A 12,985-nucleotide genomic window follows, 5' to 3' on the forward strand; every position below is an offset into this window, starting at 1 on the left:
ACGACATTAACGTTTACCATAAACGAAAACAGTCGAAACTCTGATACTATAAATAGAACAACTAACTATATGTGTATTGAGATATGTTCAATAATCTCTCCTTCAATATAAAACAATTTTTTGAAAAACTTAGACATATAACGAGACAATCGAATAAAATAACGAAACATATATTACTATAAAAAATGAATATGGCTACGTTCTTGTTTCTGCGATAAAATATTTCTTGATTGTATGTTGTTGAGAAGGTAGTATCAAATGAAACCGCTGGCAAGTGGAACAAGTTGAGTGGTTAAGACTTATGTTTGCAGCGAAACCCCCATGTTTTGAGCACTGACACCACTAAGATGATCGGCCAGACAGGTCGCAAAGATTTTTCTGCCATTACGTTAGGTTTTGGCAGTGAGGATTACAATAACAGTAAAGGAAGACGCAGGCAGTCGCCAATCCGGGTGAGTTGTAGTTCTAAGTGTCTGTCCCATGAGAAGTTGGGAGTATCGCCGATCAAGATTATATCTAACATATTGACTTTAATGAAACATGTACAATGTACACGACTCGCATATATACAATTCGTGACAACTCCCTTGTGAAATACTTTTGAATTAAACGACAAAAATTGAAATGATGTCATGTTTACGGCCTTATTTGTCACTATGCCAAAATTCCTCGTTTCAACCACCTGCTTTTCTCAGGCTTGTTTATGAAACAATTAAGCCTAACTGTTTTTATTGGTAAATGGAGCACTTGTGACCAACGTGAAAGGAAAGGAATTATGTTGCTCAAATATTGATCGCAAATACAAATACCAAATGATTCAAATACAGCCCTGTACAAGAGACCATTCTTCAACATCTGAGGGGTAAAGTTACATACTATAATTACGCCTACATTTATAGACCTATCTGTAAGTTTGTAGATATTTTTTTCCATAATAATGATAAATGGATATTTGTAATGTTCTAGACCATTTGTTTGATTTCCTTTCTCGTCTCCCAAAGTTGTTTTCAACCCAAGCAGCCTTTGAGGCGCTAGGCCTAGAAGGTTAGCGGTCATATAACTATCTCATCCTACTGGATACCCATTCAAGCATATTTCAGACAAAGTCACTTGCCTAAGGAGACACCAAATGTGCTACATGTCGGTCAGGACTGAAGCCCCAGAAACTAGGGCTGGGACGGGTTACTCGGGTCCGATATGGTCTCTGGTGCTGAGTAGCGTTAGAAAATAACAGTTTTCTTCCACTAGTCATTATAATGATAACATATAACAAAACCCTTAAAAATGGCAAATTTCTACTTGTTATGCTTGTATAACAATATTTATTGATATATGAAATCGGCCTGTTTGCAATGTATAGATACTGTATTCGACGTAATAAGCGCCCCGCTCTAATAAGCGCCCACGGCGCTATTTGCTAACATATTGGCTAGTGAACAATCCCAATTAGCACCCCTTCCGATTGATCAATGTACACAAAACTTATTTATTCGCGTATAATACGCACTCGTGTCTTACATGCACCCTTAATTATGGGCAATTAAATTCTGGAAAAATATATCTGGCGTATATAAACATTTCAGGCTGTCAGCATAAACCACGAAATTTATCCTTTAACTCTGTTTTTTTTCACCAAAATAATATTCTAATAAGAGCCCCCTATTTCTAATTTTTATTTTTGTCAAATACTGTATGTCTGTTTGGTTCAGAATTCAATTTAGTGCGGTTTAATCTTTAGGTGAGTGAGTATTGTTTTACGCTGCTTTTAGTTTTAGCAATAATTCAGCAATATCACAATAGGAGACTCCAGAAATGAGCTTCACACACTGTACATGTTGTACCATGTGACACTTGTGAGGGATCAATACCAGGCTTTGGTAGTGATGAGCGAACACTATAACCACTAGGCTACCTCACTGGTAACCAAGATCTACATTGAAAACACTGTATGTTCACCTGCTTATTGCCACATGTTTTATCCCTGGATGATTTACGTGTTGTATGAAAGTTAGTAGACAGCACAACCCAAGTGATGATGAGCATGGTCAACGAAAACTGTTATTTTATTTTTTCACAGTACTAACCATGTAACACTTTCTTCGTTGTTATCATGACAATGTAATCTGTTTGTCTTCAGGTATGGAACCGATTGTCCCGACTTCAGCGAAGCATCATCTGCCTAATGCTAGCAGTTGGTACAATCTGTGCCGTGTACATCATTCCCGTCATCTACCGTGACCTTAGCACCGTGGACGACCTTGACATCAGCAGGAGACGGATCACAAAAGACAACGACCACGACTTGTTCGGCATCAAAGACAGGATTCAGCTAGACAAGGACAAACAAGCCAAGCTTCAGGAACTTAAAAACAAGGCGCGTTTTCAGTTACAAGGGATTATGGTTTGTTAAGTCTAGCTTCTATGCAACCCCAGCATTCATGCATCATCATATGAAATGCGTTTTACTGAGAGTATGCATGACATGTAGGTTTTATGGTAATGTTTCTGTTTGTTAATATTTAATGTTACATGGTCACATAGTTACTAATATATTACCAAAGGTGATGGGTTTTACTGTTAACTCTAAACTTCCTGTGTACAATGGTGTATGACCCAATTATTACGGGGGAAATGAATCAAAGAGAACTCTCCATTAACCCAGTCATCCCAGATGCCATATTGGCTGTGCAGAGTTGCATCCCTTAGTCATGTCAGGATCTACTGGTCATACGTTTGAATCCCATGTTTGTGTTTGGTTTGTCAGTGGCATACCCATGCTTGTGGGTTTGACACAAATCATAAACACCTACATTGGGTATGTTGGGCTGCTTTCGTCCTAACAGTTGAAACTGACAGGCTGTAATAGAATTCTTAGGTTGCTGAAGTACTCACCAATGCTCACTCGTATTATCTTGTTATGAGTGAATTATACCAATCATTCGACCTGTGAAGATCCGTGGTAGAATACGTCTTCAGCAACCAATGCTTGCCCTGAAAGGCGACTGTGCTTGTCATAAGAGGCGACTAAAGGGATCGGGTGGTCAGGCTCGCTGACTTGCTTGATGCATGTCATTGATCTCAATGCGTAGATCGATGCTCATAATATATCCACCAGTGGTTTGTCTGGTCCAGACTCAATTTTTTACAGACCGCCGTCATATAGCCGGAATATTGCTAAGTGCAGTGTTAAACAACAATCAAACAAACCAATCATTCCAGAAACACAGTCATCTTAGGCACAGCAATTGTCTTTGCAGGGTTGCGTCACTTAGATATGTGAGAAACCTACCATAGATGGATCCAGAGAGGGGTCCAGGAGGTCCGACACCTTCCTTTTGAAAACCAAGTGTTATATGTTGTAAGCAGTAAAATTACCTGAGAGAGGATTTTAATAGTTTGGACCCTCCCTTTTGAAAATGCTGGATCTGCCGTTGCCTATGGTTCTGGGTTTGAATCCCAGTTCTCCTGATTAAGTCCCTTTTTTCATCAGCACCATACCCATGCTCGTAGGTTTAACCAAAGTGCAAACATCGTCTTAGACATTTCAGACCATGTCAGACCTCCAACCATGAAGTATGTGTATTATGTCGCCAACAAGTACTGTATTTACACCCTGTGGGGATTCCAGGTTAGGAGAGATCCTCAGCAACATGTGCTCGTAACAGGCGACCAGATGGATTGGGCGGTCACTGTCAGGCTCGGGAATTGGTTGTTTGCATGTCTACATAACCTGGCAGCAAGAATTGTTGCTCATATTATCGTTCACTGGATTGTCTGTTCCTGACTTGATAATTTACAGGCTGTTGTCATAGTGCTGGAATATTGCTGCGTGCGCCAGAGACATTTGTATTTAGCATGATAGCAACATATTGCAGTGTACATGATGCATTCCAGTCTTTATTTGAATTATCCTTCATGGTGTAGTGGAAACTGTCTGCTTGGGAAGCGGAATGTCGATCCTCTGGCTTAATCATTGGTCATACCAAACAACGTCAAGAGATAGAACTAGTTGTTACCCTGCCTGGTGCTCGTATGTTAACACACATGAATGCATATGGCTATTATGTGAGAAATAAGTCTGGATACGACATTTCAAACTCACCTTACATCATGTACATTATGTTATGTGATATTTCCACTATTTTTCACTTTTTGTGATTTTTCCATCAGTAAACTATCCCCTTCTCCCTGGTGTTTTTTGTTTAAAAATTAACCTAAATAAATAGGATGCCTCTGACTTAAAATGATGCCACATAATATTGATCATTGTTGATCTGAGCAACTGAATATGCTGAATGACAGATGTCAGTGAATTAATCAGGGACTATTCAGTGGGGATGAGGTGACTGTCACTGAATCTATAATTGTATTGATTCAGTATGGTGATGCATGCAGTGTGCGTGATTAAATACTCCATTGCTCCGGATGAGTTGAGTATTTGTGTACAGTACGCGAAATAAATCCTCATTTCTATGAAACCCTTTACCATGGTGTAACAATATTCTGCATAATTCTTACACCTAAATCCTATTCCTGTCCTATATCCTATGTGTAGCTGTATTTCCTTAGGAGCCAGTTCAAAAGTTTGATGTTGAATAAAAATCGTAACTCCTTTAGTTTAAGGGGAGGGGTGGGGGGTAGTGTTAATGGTCCTGCAAGTTTTCTATTCTATAACAGGAACTTACCTGATGTCTCAATGTTTTATGTGTGTAAATTAGCTCTGTTCCTATTTCACCGATCCAATTATTTTTCATGTGCTGTTAGATGTCGTTAAATACAGCTATGAGGTAGGGTTTTGTCTCCAACGCGAGTGGCAAGTCCTTCTAGCATGTGTAGTGAAGTGCACAATATAGATTATCTTTCCTGTCAGAATATTGATATCTGATTGGTTCACATGATCATGATAACATGTTATATATCCCACCTGGGAGGGAAGTCATTTTCTTAGTGGGAGAATAAATTCCATATAACCCGCTTCGAAGTAAAAGCTGCTTGTTTACGAGTCATTGAAAGTCAAGTGACAGAGCACAAGTTAACCTCAGCTCAATCAAACAGCAGTTTTCTATTTTTAGTTTGTTTTAATTCTTTTACAATGAGAGATTGAAACATGGCGGAAGACAACTCCATTGTGGCAGTATCGTGATGGGTATTCCATATTCGACGTAATAAGCGCCCAGGGTGTTCTCAAAATTAGAAACAGGGGGCTCTTATTAGAATATTATTTTGGTGAAAAAAAACAGAGTTGAAAGATAAATGTCATGGTTATGCTGACAGCCTGAAATGTTTATGTACGACAGATATATTTTTCCAGAATTTAATTGCCCATAATTAAGGGTGCATATAATGCACGAGTGTGTATTATACGCGAATAAATAAGTCTTGTGTACATGAATCAATCGGAAGGGGTGCTAATTGGGATTGTTCACTACCCAATATATCAGCAAATGTCACTGTGGGGGCTTAATAGAGCGGGGCGCTTATTACGTAGAATACATGGTATGTGGTTTTATGTGGCTTGTGGTATAAACCTGATAAGACCTAATGTAGGACACATAAAACTACATATACCCCTCGTGATACTGCTACATCTAATGTCCGATTTGATCTACAAAACTCTACAAGTGATTTTCAACACCAAGTAAATAAACTTTAGTCGAAGGAGTGTTCTGAAGCAGGGCAAAACACGAGAAAGCATGACAAAAGAAGTCACTGAGCAAAGCTAAACTCAGAAATTCAAACAGTTTCAGAATTATGTTGGGGGGGGGGGGGGGGGGGGGGGGTGTGTGCCTCAAAGCTTAAGGAATAGGTTTTCATCTGACATCAAACTTATGAAGCGGGCCCTTATAAATCTCTATTTACTAATCGAATGCTGGCATCACTCTACTGCAGTGAATAATGCACATACTTGTAGACATATATCGCTGACAAGCTGGAGCAGAACTTGAGCAGATGCCAATTCAGCTGAAACAACATCCAAAGCAGAATTATATATATCAAATCTCTTCTCATTGGTTTATGCATGCCTAGTTTAGACTGGACCAAGGGAGTATAGTTGGATCATAGAATTTCAAACATCATACGTTTCAAACGGCCATATTTATCGTGATTACCCACCCTATGTTTAACCAGTGATGTAGTATCACACAGACATTGTAAATAATCAGATCAATGATAATAAGAAAAAGTTGTCTTAAATATGTGAATGAAATGTTTTACAGTTGTTCATGTGATTAGCGATAAAAATAGAATGTTTCTCAAGCGTCCGAAAACCCGTAACACGGGAAACATACATACTGGTTAACTAAAGGAAATATCAATACCCAACATGCCGAGTGAGATTGACAACATGTGAATAAATACTCCACGTGCGTGGTGTAGGTGAGGTGACCTGCACCTGCTGATGTTACTGGTGTCACCCACTGTGAAAGTGCTGGAATATTGCTAATCAATGACAAACCATCTCACTCACTTGCTAAGGTACCCGTGAAGATCCTGGGATAGAATCGGTGTTAGCAACCCATGCATGACGTACAAGGCGACTATGCTTGTCATAAGAGGTGATCGGGTGGTCAGGTTCGCTGACCTGGTTGATGCATGTCATCGTATCCCAATTGCGTGGATTGATGCTCACCTACCTACCTACCCACCCACCCACCTACCTACCTACCTACCTACCTACCCACCTACCCACCCACCCACCCACCTACCTACCTACCTACCTACCCACCCACCCACCCACCTACCCACCCACCTACCTACCTACCTACCTACCTACCTACCTACCTACCTACCTACCTACCCACCCACCCATCCACATACCCACCTACCTACCTACCTACCTACCCACCCACCCACCCACCCACCCACGTACCTACCTACCTACCTACCTACCTACCTACCTACCTACCTACCTACCTACCTACCTACCTACCTACCCACCCACCCACCCACCTACCCACCCACCTACCTACCTACCTACCTACCTACCTACCTACCTACCTACCTACCTACCCACCCACCCATCCACATACCCACCTACCTACCTACCTACCTACCCACCCACCCACCCACCAACCCACCCACGTACCTACCTACCTACCTACCTACCTACCTACCTACCTACCTACCTACCCACCCACCCACCCACCTACCTACCTACCTACCTACCTACCTACCTACCCACCCACCCACCAACCCACCCACGTACCTACCTACCTACCTACCTACCTACCTACCTACCTACCTACCTACCTACCTACCTACCTACCTACCTACCCACCCACCCATCCACATACCCACCTACCTACCTACCTACCTACCCACCCACCCACCAACCCACCCACGTACCTACCTACCTACCTACCTACCTACCTACCTACCTACCTACCTACCCACCCACCCACCCATCCACATACCCACCTACCTACCTACCTACCTACCCACCCACCCACCAACCCACCCACGTACCTACCTACCTACCTACCTACCTACCTACCTACCCTACCTACCCACCCATCCACCCATCCGCCCTGGAATGATGAATGACTCCTTGTGAATTTATGGTTGATTAATTCTTTTCATGGATGAAGCAAATGTTATGTTTGAACATGTTTCAGGTCACTTCAGGGTCCACTTGCACAAAGCGATCTTAGCGCTAAGACTATTGGAAGTCTCTGTTAACGTATGGGAGCGCTAAGATCGCTCTGTGCACGTGGGCCCAGGTTAACATATGTCTAGATAAGCAAGTTTTAGTAATATGTTAACAGGTATTTATTTAAGTAACTCGATTTAACTTACACCAGGTCATAATTTATTATAAGAATACACGATGTCCAGCTTTTATATGGGACGAGAGACCAGTCACATGAATGCGAAGCTGATGATCATAAGCGTATGTAACAACACAGTTTGATGTTCGTTCGTTTTTCACAGGACTGTATTCTTGAAATGATATAGACACTGACAGACTACTTCCACATTCCTGGGAAACCCCTGTGAATTCCCTAGCATGAATACACAGAGAAGCGTTGTTTCTGATTATTTAGACCTTTAATCTTGAAATCAGCGTTTAGCATAAATTGAGAAACGTCTGAGTTTGACTCCATGATCATTCACAAATATCCTCACTATGACCCATCTCAAGCTCTGGTGTTCACACAGTTTGGCCCTCACTGTATCAAGGTTCATACTCCAATGAACTCACACAAAGTGAAAGTCCATAAATGTTGACACCAGACAAAACCAGTTTGCCACATGGTCCTATAAATGCAACCAAATACCTATGTCTGAAAGCACCAAGGGTATGTAAATTCGATTCAAATTTGTGTCTGACTTACCAGCAATAGAAACTAACTGTTTTAGTCTACTAGTACTAGTCCTTATAATGATATCATATAGCAAAACCCTTACCAGTGATAGAAACTAACTGTTTTAGTCTACTAGTCCTTATAATGATATCATATAGCAAAACCCTTACCAGCGATAGAAACTAACTGTTTTAGTCTACTAGTCCTTATAATGATATCATATAGCAAAACCCTTAAAAATGGCAAATTTCTACTAGTCCTTATGATACCTTAACTATTGGGCAGTTTGGCAAGGACTATAGGACTAGTGCCAATTTCTGACGCTGCTTACCCTTACTCATCAACACAACATGGATCTTTGACTACACTCAGTACCTCTTAGCTTTATATACCATGTATTTACCACACTATATTGCTAGTCCCTGTTATGTGGAATACATGACAGAGTTATGAGATCTGAGCTTTTACTTATTTACACTTGTTTAAGTGTCTATGTTTCAACTTTGATATTATTAATAACCGGTTGCACTGATGCATGTTTTACATGGCTAAATCGAGCCCTGATGTTAGTTTGAAGTTTTTGATATGTTTCAGACCAGACCAGTCTTGCACTACTGTGTTTGAAAAGATGTTTATTTCATCCCATCCGCCTACTATGAACTCATCAAGCAATAATCACTTATCCTGTTTATTGGCTTCATGTCCCTATTGGCCTCCACTTATGTGTTCTCTGTCCATCGTGTTGTGACAGCATCATCACCTTGTTGTCAACACCTACCTATGTTATCCCACTCATGTATTCAATTGTTGTTACTGTTAATCCTCTACTGTTAATCCTCCACCTACTATATATATTCTGTACTATGTCCCTCATTCAGTCTTGCTTGACAATGGTATAACGATCTATAACGAAACGTCGCTTTTCACAGTATTAAAAAAGTTGTTATCCATAAACTTGTGTCTAGCTTGTCATCCGTCAACTTTTAAGTAATGCCTATCAAACAATTTATGTTTATTTCTGTATGCTATTACCCAGCAATTATTTTGTTTTAGAAAAAAAAGAGACAGTGATGAACAAAAAATCAGATTGTTGTGGCCTAAGATGTTCCAGCCCCCGTCTGTGAGTGAGTTAGTTAGTGGCAGATTGGTGTCAGTGATGGACTCCCCTGTGAAGATCCGGGGTAGAATAGGTGTTCAGTAACCCCTGCTGGTTGTAAAAGGCGACTATGCTTGTCATAAGAGGCAACTAACGGGATTGACTTGCCAGGCTCGCTGAAATAGTTGATGTCATCATATCCATATCGTGTAGATTGATTCTCATTATGTCAACCACTGGATTGTCTGTTCCGGACTTAGTAATTACAGACTGATCTCATGTAGTTCCAGTATTGCTGCATTTGGAGTTAAACAAACATTGATCATGTTGATACGTCAGTGTTCCTGCTGGCTTTTGAAACTGCCAGTCCTTGTGGACTGGCAGCTCTAAAAAATACCAGTCCCCCCTAATTTTTGCCAGTCCCAACTTTCAACAAATAGAAAAATGTATGCAAATTATTTGGTTTTAATTCTTTCAACATAATGTTCAGTGCAAGATGTCATCTCTGAAGGAACTTAGTTAGATCTGTACGTCATTCACACAAACTTCAGTCACAATTTTCTCTCTTTTTTTTTTAATTTGCGTAAAATACCCCCCGAAATAATCAAAACCCAATTACTTTCAATTAACTTGCGTACAGAAACGCATGCATTAAATGAAAAACTCAAATGTATAAAAACAGCTCTCATATATACCCAATGAAGCTTTTTCAGCATGCGTATCAGAAGAGTTGATTTCCGAAACACAATTGTGTGCTAATTTACTTTCCGAATCAAGCCTATATCATGTATATATTTAGAACAGTTATATACATCTAAAACATTCTTCTTCTTTTTTTAAATCTTAAAATGTTCACTAATTTTAGGATAAACCCAATAGAGTAATGAATAGATGAGTTAAAAGATATTGGTTACCCAATGAAAATGTAATAACCCAATTAAAATAGAAACCCTAGAGTAAAAACTCAATTGCTCAAAAAGTTATCTGGAGCTCTGACTACAAGTGGCCTATGATTTATCTCAGTAAACACAGTATCAGCATACAACATCGACATTTGTCTTCGTACTGTTGCCTTCCCCTAGCCTAGTCGCAACAATGACCACGTGGAATGAATTAGGTTTGGGTTTTATACAATAGAAGATATTTCTGACTACATTCTATTCCCCAGAGCTCCAGATAAGCTGCGTAACTGCGTAAAATACGCATCAGAAATGCAGAACTACACAGTAAAATGTAATCCAAGCGTATCAAATACGCAACGAACATTACAGATACGCTAAAAATATAAAACTTGTGCGTACCATCAAAATATTGTGAAGTAACCCTGCGTATTCGATTAGCAAATCAGCAACCTATTTTGAAAAAAACCGGGCATTCCGTCAACCTTGCCAAACTCCACGATGACAGTTACATCATGATCATTTGCCATCACACTTTCTTGTGGAAGTATCGTGGTATTTTTGAGTCCTATAAAGCTCTCGAACCCACACGACACCAGTTTGCAGGGACTAGATGAATAGTGTTTTAAAATATTTAACTTAAATACCCACATGTGTAAAAACTAGTGGGTAACAGAAATTTGAATACGCAGATAGAATTACTGATACCCAATGATTTTAAAATGCATGGGTAAAATACCATCAACACCGAAAGCTTATCTGGAGCTCTGTTCCCCATGAAAAAAACAAACTTCTAAAGCTGTTAGTGGTGAATAAATCAATTGGGGAGGGGGCTTATGATATTTAATTGATGTCCCAGGTGTCAGGATGTCCCAGGTGGTAGTGTGTGATTGATCTGACAGGAAGTCCCAGGTGGTAATGTGTCTGTATTACTTGTGTGGGATATATTATACTGTTCATAGTACCGTATTCGACATAATAAGCGCTTCGCTCTAATAAGCGCCCATGGCAGTATATGCTAATATATTGGCTAGTGAACAATCCCAATTAGCACCCATTCCGATTGATCAATGTACACCAGGCTTATTTATTCGCGTATAATACGCACTCATGTGTTATATGCACCCTTAATTATGGGCAATTAAATTCTGAAAAAATATATTTGTTCTATACAAACATTTCAGGCTGTCAGCATAAACCACAAAATTTATCTTTCAACTCTTTTTTTCCCACCAAAATAATATTCTAGTAAGAGACCACTATTGCTAATTTTGAGAGCACCCTGGGCGCTTCTTACGTTGAATACGGTATGTGTAGAATACCTCCTATTTAGCAGGTTAGAGGTGAACATTTTGTATTTTGTCTGCAATATAGATATTACGATCATGTATAGTATACTGTGAAAGAGGTACACCCAGTAGCTGTTAATCTGTTGACAATTGAAGAAAACCCATGTTCACTCCAATATGTCCTGGGGCGGTCGGGTAGCCTAGTGGTTAAAGCGTTCGCTCGTCACGCCGAAGACCCGGGTTCGATTCCCGACATGGGTACAATGTGTGAAGCCCATTTCTGGTGTCCCCCGCCGTGATATTGCTGGAATATTGCTAAAAGCGGCGTAAAACTATACTCACTCACTCACTCACTCACTCACTCACTCCAATATGTCCTAGTTCAAGGGGTAAAAATTAATTTTTGGTTTCACTGTGAAAAACATATCTGCTGCAGTTGCCATGTACGGAATGGCAGGAGTTGTAGTCCACAAGGAAACATAACTAGTTCTTCCTTAATGTTCCTGCTCATGGAGTAGCAGTCGTATGCTAATTCTGTGAAATTGTGCCTTTGTGTTATGTAAAGTTTTCTTGCAGTTGATAGCAGGACTTACGGGTACCTTGTTTATCTGTTTGTGAGGCCAGGGGACTCTCCATCTTCCTGAGGCAAGAAAGTTAACTGACTATAAGGTCCAGTTTCCGCCCTTGCCGAACTAGGCTGGTATTATGGAGTTACATTTTGCTTGGACTAATGAGTCTGTGCATAGTCCAATCAAAATCGCCCACCAAAATCAAAATCCTGTTAGTTAACTGTCGTGTAGATTTCAGTCGATTGCATGGTTTGCAAAGCATGTGCACCGCCGATTTGTTGTCAACAGATATTTTCCAAGTCTTTTCACGCGATTTGATGCACTTTGCAATGTAAGACCCGTTTTATCACAATATAGATCTTGATTATAGACCCGATCATCTTGACTGGGTGCCGCCATTATTTTTTTAAGCAAATACATGTGATATGAGAGGTGGAATCTGATTGGTCCATAGGAGAGCCTTAGAGGGGACATAACTCGTAATAACCACTGGTGACGCTACAATCGAGCACAGGAATTCCAGCCTAGTTTAGCAAGGTTGGAAACTGGACTTTTAAAGTCAGTTAATTCCCTTGCCTTAGGAAGATTGGGACTCTTGGGACTACTTTCAGGGGCCTCAGGCATAAACAGGTCACCTAGTCTTGTCGACCACGACCACGTGGAATGAATTAGGTTTGGGTCATATAGAAGATATTTCTGACTACATTTCATTCCCCATGAAAACAAACAAACTTCTAAAGCTGTTAGTGGTGAATAAATCAAGGGGGGGGGGGGGGGGGGGGGGGCCTTATGATATTTAATTGATGTCCCAGGTGTCAGGATGTCC

At 40.3% G+C, this 12,985-nt stretch overlaps 1 protein-coding gene across 1 annotated transcript in view; it reads left to right on the forward strand.

Moving 5' to 3' along the window:
* The first annotated feature begins 291 nt into the window (after positions 1–291).
* LOC139459276 (endoplasmic reticulum mannosyl-oligosaccharide 1,2-alpha-mannosidase-like) overlaps positions 292–12,985 on the forward strand; it is a 30,329-nt gene continuing 17,635 nt past the window's right edge. The window contains exons 1-2 of the mRNA XM_071240724.1: positions 292–452; positions 2,138–2,401. Coding sequence (XP_071096825.1) covers positions 348–452; positions 2,138–2,401 — 369 coding nt within the window. The 5' untranslated portion in view covers positions 292–347. The remainder of the gene's footprint in view (positions 453–2,137; positions 2,402–12,985) is intronic.

Source organism: Haliotis cracherodii, unplaced genomic scaffold, assembly GCF_022045235.1.
Source record: "Haliotis cracherodii isolate W230 unplaced genomic scaffold, xgHalCrac1.p SCAF_13, whole genome shotgun sequence".
NCBI lineage: Eukaryota > Metazoa > Mollusca > Gastropoda > Lepetellida > Haliotidae > Haliotis > Haliotis cracherodii.